Here is a 13,321-nt window from a genome sequence, read left to right as displayed (position 1 = left end):
CTGTACAGCCGTTCCAGATGCATATCTTGTCCAATGCATCCATCTATCACTAGTAACTCCAGCCCAGCCACTGGGACCACTGAAATCACCAGAGGCAGAGCTACCTGTGATCACTAACTTCATACAAAATGGAATGTAAACACAAAGAAGTTCCATTGCTAATAATGAGTTAACAGTAGCAAGGGTTCGCTATAAGCAGATGTTTGTGATGTGGAGGTGAAATACTTAGATACAGTTAACTGTCTGAAAAATCTCAAAAATTACTAGCCTGCTCTTTTGAATTCCAGTTCCTAATCTTGCCCGTATAATCTACATTTCATACTCCCACTCATTTTTTAAAGCTGGACCATATTCCACAAATATACAGTTCCCTATTTCCAAATTTGAAATGATGTCCACTTTTATTAAGTTTCATAGTGTATACTAGTTTAAAATGAGGGATTTAGTATGTTCTGGTCGTTTGTGTCACACTGAAGTAAAAGTCACTTTAATGTAACACTAGATTAACGTTTGGGCATTCCATTCTCTGTGGAATTACCCATTAACTTCACATCAAAAGGAATAAAGTTGAAAGAAGGTTAGAATTTTTGGTCTAGAACTATACTGCCATAAATTTCACAATAAATCCTAAAGAGGTGTTGATCTATAATGAGAACAAGTAGTGCACTAAGATACTGCAGCAAATCATACCACCAATTAATGTTAGTATACACAAACACACAAAAAAAATTAAAACTGACCACTAAACCTCTTAATACACTACAAGTACTGCACAGATACATTTATTATACATTTATTATTTCCTGTTTGTATCTCCAATCCAACTTAATTGCAATGCATATTTGAGAAATTCCTTCCATATTTCTGAAGATAACAGATTTAAGCCTTATTTCAACTGAGACTCCAGTGCTGCTTCACAAGTACTCTCGAAGATCTACACATAAGAACTGCTGCTTTTGGTCATACCTCAAAACGGATACCTACACAAGTAACTAATGGGGTGGTCTTAGTCCACTCTTTACGTAATACTATAAACAAATAACTTTTTAAATTTCAACCAATGCTTTAAACATTTTTGCTCATTTCAAAACAAGAATACTGACTAAAGATCTCTTACCATCTCCTCTCATAGAGCAATTTACCATCTTCAATTCTTGTCTCTGGTAGTGAATTTTCTGGGACAGCTGGTGTAACAGGCAAACCAGTGTTGGATACAAGAGCTGGAAACAAATACCATCCATGAATATGCACTAATAGTTATGCCAAAAAACACAATATCCCTATTTGCAATACCAAGCACTAACATATGGAATAAGTGGAATGATCAACCTCGTGCAATGTAACAACAAATACACAACATTATTTAACAGAACAGTCAAAAATATATGGACAAAATAAATCAATAATAAAACAAGGACCATTAGTAGAGAACAAGAAATGGGTTACTAGAAAATCAAGAATAGTTTTTTAATTCCAAAAGTGTAATTACCATATAAAACTGATTAAAGGAAAAACTCATTCAGGAAGAAACAGAAGTATGCCTGCCACATTAAAGCAATCTCTGGAAATTGGTAAAGAAAGGAAGGCACAAGTAATTAGTTCTAAACTCATTATAAAAAAAATTACACACTGTACTGGTCGATGTATGCAACAGCATGTATTAACAGAAACAGAATATACCTTTAATGTAAGACATTTAATGATCAGACGATGAAAGTATTTCCTCACTTTGGCTGTTTTAAAGTGACAGATATTTCATCCCTCCCAGAATTTATCAATGATACATATCAAAGCCCATATTTCAAACAGTTACATAAAAAAAGAAAATGGAGAGTCAATTTCATTAAATCCCTCCAAAGAAACATGTGCACCTGAGAGAGATAAAGTAGAATGGAGTCTGAAATGTAGCTATAATCAAGTGGAGAATTGTATCCTGCCACATTTTGCAAACCAGCATACACAATAAATAGAAAATGTTCAACAACTTACAACTCATCTGACAACAGAGATGATAGTAACAGTTTACTGCACAAATGACCACAAGGTATCTGTTGGCTACTATATAGTGTAGTGCAGCAGGCCCATGTGCATAAGTGCAGGGGGGGGGGGGGGGGAGTGGGAGGGGGGGAGAAGTTACCATTCTAGAGCATGATGAGGGTATCCTTGTTTAAAAAAATCTGAGGAAAATGAAATAGTCTGAAGAAGTTCATATGGCTTACTGTAGATAACAGATTCATGAAGCAGAACTGATACCATATCAGTCAAAATTTGGACTGTGGTAACAATGCCCAGTGAACTGTTAATGAAAACAAGTCAAACGTTATGCACCCTAATTATATGCACCTTGTAAGCTATATGTTCAGAGAATTCAGTTTGCTACATGAAATTCTCTACAGTAATAATCCTCCATTTGTATGTCAACTAACCAATGGATTTTTTTACTTATTAGTTAAGTGTGATTATTTAGAGGGTGTGGCACAAAGTAAATACAACAATGAACAATTGCATAAGAGATATTGGTTGTTGGAAAGACAGGTTTGAGAAAACAGGGTAGTGCAGCCTAACACACAACCATAATATCCTCAGATCCTTTACTAGTCCTCTGAAAGATTGTTTTGCACAATATGGAGAAGACGCAATGTGTGCGTTTGACTGAAACCACACACATGGATGATTTCATCTTAGAAGTTGTGGGGAGCCAGGCATTTCTCCAGGAAAGGCTAATTTGAGTACATTACTTCAGATAAAATTGATACTACTAAAATTGTTTTTCACACTCCATTATGTTTATTTTTGTTGCAGTGTGAGCCAGATGTCGTCTATATCACAGCAGACTGTGAGCTAATTCAAAGCTGGACAACCATGCTATGTCAGCAGTTATTACTAATTACTCATTATTCACTCCAAATGTAGGGTCTCTCTTATGAGTATGTCTCCTAACTTCAACCACAATGGTGCAGAAACTACCAGTGTTGCAATGCAGTCATAATAATAAATTATGGTAAATGGTCACTCGCCCTATTTTCTGGTCACTAAGATAAGAAATGCATATAAAGAAATCGCTCTTTCTTGCCAGCAAATTTGATTCAGAAAGTAGTAGGTATTACAGGCTAGGGAATGATCAAAGAGAATAAAACAAGGTCACTCTTACTTCTATCATCAAAAGTATACTATACATGGGGTCTGCTAGCATACCCCTACTTCTTCATTAACAGACTCCCCTGGTGTCTATGGTCAATCCACCTCTTCCCAAAATAGCTTAATGCCTATCTCATATAGCACCTTGGGTGCTATCTAAAGCACTGGACCTGTCTTGGACCTGCTCAAACAAATTTTAGCAAGTTGTGGGCTACTACACATCAGAAATCCACCCACAAGGTAGTGGATATCCTATGAGGTATGTTCAAAAGTGTATACTGTAATCAGATTTGTGTTTGTAATAACAACTAACTCTGATTGTTATAAAACCAGTCATCTGATCTGCTCCAGATTTTTTGGACTTTTTTCCATAACCACAGATTATGGACCTGAACTACCATAATTTTTAGAATACTGATAAGCCTGTCAGAATCCACCAGTTCTTTTCTAAAACACCATGCTCCTTTTCTTGCCCTTGTTCATCTGTCCCAGCCCCACACTTCTTTTCACAAAATGCAAACCAATAGTAGTTTATTGTATTTTCTTCATGTGCAACTAGTTTCTGGGCCTTCATGGCACAGAAATATCTGCAAACACACATGGGTAAGCTAATCAGAATGAACATCAAACAGCCTTGGACGAGAAAAAAAAATGGATCACTAGAGGGTAAGTGTCTTGTGAAAGGAAAAGATAAATGTATCTGCTGGCAAGAACAACTACAGATATCCTGCAGTACTTCTACACTACAAAAACTACTCAAAATTATGAAGGAAAGTTATTAAAAATCAATGAACATGCACATAATTTCAGAAATCAGTCATTTTGACTTATGGAATGCAGTGAAATGAGAGACAGGACGAACAACCACAGTACAGGATATCATCCTAATCACTGAACTGAAAGGAGGGCAATAAACAATATGTTGCAAGTAACAAATACATTTAATAATCATTTCTTAAATGTAGTAGAGAGTATAGGGACAAAGAATTCTAGATAATCACTGCAGTATGTTAAAAAGGAAACTGTCATAAAATCCAATCATATGAATTTAACAGCAACTTTTCCTCCTGAAATTATGAAAATGAATATATTCTCTTTAAAAAAAAATTGTTCCCATATAATATGCCGCTGCACAGTTAGAGGCGCCATGTCACTGACTGCACGGCCCCTCCCACTGGAGGTTCAAGTCCTCCCTCGGGCATAGGTGTGAGTGTTGTCCTTGGTGTAAGTTAGTTTAATTGGTATGTAAGTCTAGGGACTGATGACCTCAGAAGTTTGCTCCCTTAGGAATTCACACACATTTCAACATTTAATATACCCCATCTTATCTGAAATCTATAACGCATCACTAACTCAAAGCATTTTTCCCTGAGAGACTGTAATGTACCTTTGTTGAAACCCTCTTTAAGATAGGTGACAGGAGAGACATAAGTAAGTACCAACCTGTTTCCTGCTAATATCATTTTCCAAATTTTGGGAGAAGGTGATGTACTGTAGAGCAGTATCTCTCTTGAACAATAATAAGATATTCAACAAATCACAGGTTGGATTTCAGAAGAATTGCTCTACTGAGAATGCTATTTTTATGTTCACTCGCCAAATTTTACAAGAATTACGTAATAAAGTAACACCAGTTGGTATTTTCTGCTACCTATTTAAGGTATTTAACTGTGTGGCTCACAGTATTCTCCTACATAAATTGGAATTACATAGGATTGATGGTATAGCCAACCAATAGATATCATTCTGAATGAAACAAATGCGCAAAGTTTTAGTCTGGGAATAAATCACAGACTATTGTTTCTCACACGCAAACAATCTTCCATCTGCTACACAAAAAAGCACAACTACTTCTTTTTGCTGGTGACAGCAGTATTGTAATCAATCCAAGCACACACACTGAAACAGAAAATGTAGTCAACAATGTTCTTAAAAGTATCATTGACTGGTTTTTTGAGCAGTCTCATCCTCAATTTTAAAAAGACACTACATATTCAGTTCTCCACATGTAGTGGTACTACACCAATGATAAGTGTAACACATGGTGAAGAAATAATAAATAGGGTGGAAACTTCAAAATTCTTAGGTGTCCACATCGATGAGAATTTAAATTGGAAGAAGCAGACTTTGGAACTCTGAAAACAATTTAGTTCAGCAACATTTGCACTTAGAACCATTGAAAATCTTGGGGAGAGAGAAGTAACAAAGTTACCATATTTTTGTTCAATAACGTCATACGGAATAATGTTCTGGGGTAACTCTTCTTTAAAATCGAGTCTCAGAGGGGAATTGTATGAATAATATGCAGTGCTCACTCCATCATCTTGTAGACATGTATTTAAGGAGTTGGGCATTTTGACTGCTACTTCAGTGTATTTATTCCCTCAAGAATTTTGTTATAAATAACCCAAAGCAATTCGCAATGAACAATGATGCACATAATTACAATACCAAAAGAAAAAATGACCTTCATTACTCCACAGTAGGGCTGTTTTAGAACAAAAAGGGGTGCACAATACTGCAACTGTAATTTTTGACAACTTACCAGTGACAAACAGCAAAGTAAAAACCAAGCTGAAAAAGCTTCTCCTTGGCAACTCCTCCTATTCCATTGAAGTTCTATTATAGCAGTGTCGAAAATATGGTGGGTAGAAATTACTAACACACATCTGTATACTGAGGAAAAAGTAACACTTTATAAATGTCCAGCATGTAGCCACATTTACAAATAAATTTGCAGTTTGAATGTAAAAGGACTTGTTCCACATCATTACAGGTTAGTAGTCCATCAAACATGAAACTAACCAACCAACCTTGACAATATTTTGCATACCAACAGTCTCCAGACGTGCTTGTGTGCAGGCATGTGTCTCATACCATCGTTTACAGATAAGGATTAATAGTACCACATAGAAACAATATTGATTTTATACACAATGCCACCTGATCTTTGCGTTTAATTTTCTTGAATCAAGGCCGTGAATGATTAAAAAAAATACTTGTTTTGTAAATAAAACCATCTTTTGTTGCTGCAACTTGTTTTTCCCAGGCGTGTTTTGCCTGTTTCTTGCTTTAAGGCATCTTCAGTGGGGTCTGTAATGATACAGTTGTGTTATTTTAGATTATGAAACAGTTGACTAAGCATTTTTTACATGATTAATTTATTCCTTACAGTTTGCTGTGATCTGCATTTCCTCTCATCTGGTCTATAGGTTGCACTACCACTTTCTTTTCGGAACATAAGTGCAGTTTTGTATTCCAAACTTTTTCGCACTGTTCACCATATTTCTCCTGCTTTTTTGCAGTGTACTACTATTCTTTTGCCACTAGATATAGCTATTTGTTTGAACACTGTGCCTTTAGCAACATAAATATTGTAACTTCACTATGTGTTTCTTCCTCTTTGGTTTGTTTACCTACATGTTATCAACCTAACAAAGAATATATTCGGGGGGGGGGGGGGGGGGGGGGGAACACACACACACACACACACACACACACACACACACACACACACACACACACACACACACACACACACACACACACACACACACACAGTGTTACGAAGTGTTGAATACAAATGTAATAGCTCTTAGAGAGTGGTTGAAATTTTAATGAATTTTATTTATAAGCAGATCAATTACCAACGGGGTCCCCTGTTTCAGGAGCCTTAGCAAGTATTTTTGTAAATCACATTGTACAGATCATTTTCACAAAAATAATAGCAAAAGAATACAGTGCATTATATTGGTTTAGGTATATGGATGACATCCTCTGCTTAATAGATGAACCACAAACAAAAATTGAGAAACTATATGCTGACTCCGACAAAGTACATAAAAATATAATCACCACAATTGAAAGAGAATAGAATCGCCAAATTAACTTTCTGGATATAACAAGCAAAAAACAAAACAATAAGCACCAAATAAGTTCGCAATACAAAACTGTGCTTATGTTTCAAAAATAAAGTTATAGTGCAACCTCCGGACCAGATAAGAGGAAACGCAGATCACAGCAAACTAAGTAATAACTTAATCACGTAAAAAAAAATGCTAAGTCAGCTGTTTCATAATCTAAAAATAACACAACTGCATCATTACAGACCTCACTGAAAATGCCTTAAAGCAAGAAACAGAAAAAACATGCCTGGGAAAAGTAAGTTGCAGCAACAAAAGGCAGTTTTATTTACAAAACAAGTATTTTTGTGCTTGCTGCAGAGGATGGCCACACAAACAAACTTGATATCAAAAATCCTTTGTATACTTCCATAACTAGCCTTCTGCTGTACACACAACTGAATAACACTCCAAATATGGACTGTTACACCACTGCAACCCTCATCCATTTTATATTGGCATTCACGTCTTTCACCGTCTTCTTTTCAGATGTTTTTATATTTGCACTTTTTTTGCCCCACCACAAGTTTCTCACATTCATATATTTTCTTTTCTCTCTCTCTCTCTCTCTCTTGATTGTCTCTCCACATCTGCCATAGCTGTCTAATTGTCTTTCCCATTTCCTTTTATCTTTTATTTGTAAACAGACCCACAGTTCTTTGAAATGTTGTATGCTCGTATGTATGTATGTATGTACTCTCAGATTCTCTCTCGAGCAACAATTCACAGAGATTTCTATTGTTCTCCAGCACTTACATAACTTATTATTTCCTTTTCCTCCTATTTTCCACTCTCTCTTCACAAAGGAGGAATTCTCAAGTACTGGAAACTTTACATGCTTCTCTATTTCTACCACGTACAAGTCAATCGTGCTGAGCTATTGGTGCTTTTGCAATTGGTAGATGGACCTCTCTCTCTCTCTCTCTCTCTCTCTCTCTCTCTCTCTCTCTCTCTCTCTCTCTCTCTCTGGGTCACAGGATGAGAAAAAGAAAAAAAAAAAGAAAAAATAACATTCTGTAATCTACAATAGCAGATTTCTAGAACTAATCTTTTTCTCAAATAGATAAAACAGTGATTCTACTTCTATCAAAATTATTCATTCTATTCATTTTTGATATGCTGTTCAGTATCCACATGTACTGTTAAAAGCCAGTACTGAAAATTCTTATAGCACTGGAGAAAACACTGTATATGACACTTGGCTTCATGTAAGGCAGGGAAAAAAAAATTTGTTTGGAAGTCATAATAAGATAGATGTGTGTAACGGTTCTTTTATTTCATAAGTTTAGATATTCTCTTAGAAACTCTCCTTCCCCTCCCCTAATGGACCTCATGACAAATTGCAACTGTGGTTCACTACATCAATGAAAGTAAATATATGTCTGAGCACCAAGGGATGCAATAGATTCATTTAAGTAAATACAATAAATCTGCAACATGTAAGTAGATACATACTTTCTCTGGGTGGCAGTGGAAAGTTTATACCTAAAAATAAACTTTTTTATGTTGTCCCCTGTAACATAACTTTACTTTGCCCAATGTTTCTCCAGGGAGTAAAATTCACCTCTGAAGCACAATTCTGGAAGGTCTGTAAAACATGTCCACAGTTGTCATTACGTCTTCACTGAACTCTGTTTTGAACTAAGTTTCTTTAGATGTTGAAGGAATAGGAGTTACAGAGTGCAGGAACTACCAAAAACTGCATGCTCCAACCATTAATGCCCTGATCTCTCAATTTTCCAATTGTCAAAGCAGATGTGTAAAGATTGACTGTGTAGAGAAAAACAATTTTGTTGTGTAACATAGCAACCTAACACTCTACTCTTGTATTTGTTCATTCAGTTGGTCCTTTTACAAGGAATAAATAAGAGCTGCCTTGGCACACATGAAAAAACTGAAAGAAAAAAGAAAAACCCTTCCAGCAGATGAACCCAATTTCATGTTTTTGGTACAGGGTCACACTCTTACTTCCACTGCTTCAATGGCTCAGGATAAACCAAAGCTGTAAATAGTGCTTCATTTTTATGTCAACCTGTTTCAAACAAAGATTAGCATCTGTGGCACATTTTGTTGCTTTTTTGTGGTATGGAACCTGTCTGAAACTTGTGTTCATTATGTGGATTAAAATGCTTAATAGAGCTCCGAATACACTGATACTTACAATATTTGTGGAGCAACTGTCTGGAAATTCTGCATTGTGTTGCCTATGGTTTAGGAGGTTTGTGGTATTGTACAGTATATACATCAAGCAGAGTTCCCTAAAAGCAGTCACCATTCCAAAGATTATTTGTACCACCATAGCGCTTTACTAGGCATGGAGGTGGTACGTCGCTGCCTTCCCTCTAGTATTGTATACAACCATGTGCTCTGAAGTAGTTTATTGTTGCCCACATAACATAATTTGCAGCTTTACAAATACGCTAAAGGAAAGGTCTAGGTGGAATATAAATAGTGCAAGGAGTATTAAGACATTCAGTCACCAATAGGCACAAAAATTATGGAGAATGCACACATGACCCCCCCCCCCCCACACACACACACACACACACACACACACACACACACACACACATATATACATGCCGTAGTTACCATGCAGGTGTATCAGTACCCCATTAACATTGGAGAACAATTTGTCAGGAAGCTAAGAATGTTCAGCCTAGTTTATGTGCACCTGAAAGAATCAATGCCTTAACTCTACCATTAGTTGTCACCTTTATGCCTCCTATTACATAATTTTCAGGTTTGATGAATCTTTTCAAAATGTTCTTTTTAGAATACATAAAAGCTGTGAAACACTAGCCGACAAGACATCTCCACTTCAACTTCTAGTGACAATTGGTGGGCCAATGTCTCATCTTCAGTAAGTATTATCATAATCACTAACTATTTCTTCTTTGAAGGGATGGTACACAAACAAATACATAGCACAGCCATGGGCACCTGCATGGCACTGTCATATGCCAACCTCTTCATGGGCCACCTAGAGGAAACATTTCTAGCTTCCCGAAACTCCAAAACCAAAGACCCCTGGTCTGGTTCAGGTTTACTGATGATGTCTTTATAGCCTGGACCAAAGGCCAGGACACATTCCTCCACGGCCTCAACACCTTCTCTCCCACCTACTTCACCTGGTCCTCCTCCATCCAACTTTTCACCTTCAATAGATGTCAATCTCCTCTCACAGCTCCCCACAACCCACCAGTCATCAATATTACCTGCACTTTGACAGCTGTCACTCCTTCCACACCAAAAAATCCCTCCAACAAAGCCCGGCCACTTGTGGCAGACGCATCTGCATGATGAGAACTCTCTTGCCCAGTATGCTGAAGGCCTCACAAGGGCCTTCACAAACAGACAATAACCTCCAGAACTAATTCACAAACAGATCTCCAGAGCCATAGCCCCCCACCCCTCCCCCACGCTCCTAATCCTCACACCAATCCAAAGAACCAACCACAAAGAAGCACCCCCCACTTGCTACCCAGTACCACCCATTACTGGAATGACAGAACCACGTCCTTTATCAGGGCTACCATCATGTCGTGAAATGAGGGACATCCAACCCAAGATACTTCCATCCAATCCCGAAGTGATGTTCCGTTGCCCACCCAACCAGCTCAAACACCCTGGTCCACTCACACCCCCAGTTCACTGTCACAGGGATCACACCCTTGTGGAAGACTGTGAAGCAAGACCTGCCCCATCCACTCATCCAGCACCACCTATGCCAGTCCCATCACAGGCTTGTCCTAAGCCATCAAAGGCTTTGCCACTTGTGAAAGCAGGCATGTTATATATCAGGTCTGCCCTTTTGCTTCTCCTACAAGGTTAAGAAAGTTAAGTTCAGTCCATAAACTATTAAAGCTGTGTACCTTTCGCCTGTGTACCTACTGACGACATAGCGCTTCTGTCTTTCGGTGAGCAGTCTCCTTTATTCCTAAATAATTCGTAATTCTCAAGCTGAATTTTTCATATATTATTATTTTTTAATTAAACCTTCCAAGCACTGTTAATAACCCCCTTTCTCTATCATTATTCAACAAATGCAGCACCCAACTTGTATAACACTTATTCACAGTTAATTATTTAAGCTCTATTGCATTCTGTCTTCTAGTTTGCATACGATATCGGCTGTTTCATAGACCTATGATTGTCTGTCATCCAACACCATATTGCACAATTTTCATACTAGTACTATGTGGCATCTTTGACCTAAATCACCTTCATGAGAGGGAAGGCCATATTTGAATTCAGCCATCTACTTCTTAGCTGGTGAATGTGAAGAACAGCCTACTTACAAACTTTCAAAATTAGTTCGCTGACTGCAAATTCTTTGACATCAGCTGTGCTGGGCATAGATCTATCATCCTATAGTTACATATGAAAGTTCGTGCCAGAGAGGGACCTAGCAGCCCTAGGCAGGCACGTGACAATGACTTTGGTCTTGATTACTCACTGTCTCATTCTGCCTCTCATGGGAAGTTGCAAGCATTAGGCAATTAATTTAGAGAACTGCAATAGAACATGTAAGACAGTATGACATGGGAAGTTTGAGTCAGTCCAGGAAGTGTGCTCAGACAGCCAAAGTTGTTAAGCCATACACTTGCAATAAGCAGGAAATTCGAGTTCGAGTCCCGCACCAGCACTTATTTTCATATGTCACTACTGGATAGAAGACTGATACCTATTACAACAATGTCAAAGAATATGCATTCAGTGAACTAATCTTGAGTGTATTTTGTGGAGCTGTGGAACATCAACAGAGTGTGCTTTCAGACATGCAGATAAGAACTATTTATACACATTTACGAACTTCAGAACAGTTTTTGTTGACAATAATCATCCAATAAAGTTATGACGGCTTGGTATTCCAATTTATCCACTTAAATGAAACACAAATATCACAACTACTTTAAAAATATTTTCATTATATTAAGCACCTAAGATCGTAATGCATACTTTGAATATACGTCATTCATATCTTACTTTAAGCAGCACACTGTCTGGGACTATCAAAAATGATTGCCATGCATTCCATCATTTACCTTCTGATCACGCCAGACAGAAAACTACCAATTTTTATAAACTCATAAGTGTACGTGCATTAATCCACACGTACCTAGGGCTCATTCTTTGTTGCAAGAATCTCACTTCTCTCAAATTTTTTTCAACCAAAACAAAAGTTACAGAATAATCAAACTTACATATGAAATGCCATGTAATTCTATTAATGGCTGAATGTCTCCGAAACTTAACAGTATTGATGAAAAACTATCAATCAATATGTGTAAAGTCCACATTAAAAGCTAACACCACTGATCAAAATCATACCTGTTATATTACATGTTATTTCTTCCACAAGGCTACATACTGTCAATATTTTGGCACTAACTCGTTTATTTCTTGTCAGCTATTTACTTAAAGAACACTACTTGCTAGCAGCAAATGGAAGCCAAGTGCATATTTTCGTACGAAATCACTTCACTTGCTCCTATATGTTTCTGAATGAAGTATGAATCATGATATTATTATATAGTAATTACAGTTTTATATTCTCTTATGAAGACCTGCTACTGTAGTAATAAAATATATAAAATGCCAGATCAAAGAAGTCAAAATGTGTGGGAAAAAAACAGGCCCTAATAGGATTTTTATTGTTGCATTTTTATTTTGACCATAAAGATTAATGTTAAAATGAAAGACAACATGAACAAAGATGTACCAATATACCAAACAACAAGGGGAAAAGAATTAGGGTTTCATGTCCCGTCAACATCAAGGTTATTAGAATTGGAGCACACACACTGATTGTTTCCAGGATGGGGAAGGAAATCAATGGTGCCCTTTCAAAGAAACCAATCTGACATTTGCCTAGAGCGATTTAGGGGAACTATTGAAAACCTGAATCTGGATGGCTGGATGCAGATTTGAACTGTTGTCATCCTGAATGCCAGATCCACATGTTAGTTGTAAAAAGAGCTTTTCTTAAATATTAATCTGTTTCCTACTTAATGTAAATCAATACCGTACTTTACCTGCTTGTTATACAGAAACACAGTACTATTAATACTGCATATCAGACCTATTGCAATAATTACAAGTATACAATATCGTGAAGAACAGACCAAGAAACAATCTGTAACTGATTTAATTTGAGTAATGTATGATGAAAACTACCAGCAACCTACATCGATGCAAGTTTTACTCCCAAGAACCTGAATTTCATTGTTTATAATAATTTATATAAAAAAAAACTTCTGTAACTCAAACCACAACTT

General features: G+C 37.0%; 1 protein-coding gene across 2 annotated transcripts in view; it reads right to left on the bottom strand.

Annotated features, from left to right (window-relative positions):
• The window catches only part of LOC126270919 (sin3 histone deacetylase corepressor complex component SDS3), a 115,597-nt gene that overhangs the window by 23,795 nt on the left and 78,481 nt on the right, over positions 1 to 13,321 (bottom strand). Inside the window, exons 6-7 of one of the 2 annotated variants that reach the window (XR_007549142.1) lie at positions 1,118 to 1,220; positions 1 to 79 (exon numbers count right to left, since the gene is read on the bottom strand). Coding sequence is in view for 1 of the 2 variants with exons in the window: in XM_049974110.1 (XP_049830067.1) it covers positions 1,118 to 1,220 (103 nt within the window). In the remaining variant the exon portion in view is untranslated. The remainder of the gene's footprint in view (positions 80 to 1,117; positions 1,221 to 13,321) is intronic. The other variant, XM_049974110.1, reaches the window with a different exon arrangement.

This window comes from Schistocerca gregaria, chromosome 1, assembly GCF_023897955.1.
Source record: "Schistocerca gregaria isolate iqSchGreg1 chromosome 1, iqSchGreg1.2, whole genome shotgun sequence".
Lineage (NCBI taxonomy): Eukaryota > Metazoa > Arthropoda > Insecta > Orthoptera > Acrididae > Schistocerca > Schistocerca gregaria.
The sequence above is the reverse complement of the archived record's forward strand: the minus strand, read 5'-3'. Positions and strand labels throughout refer to the sequence as shown.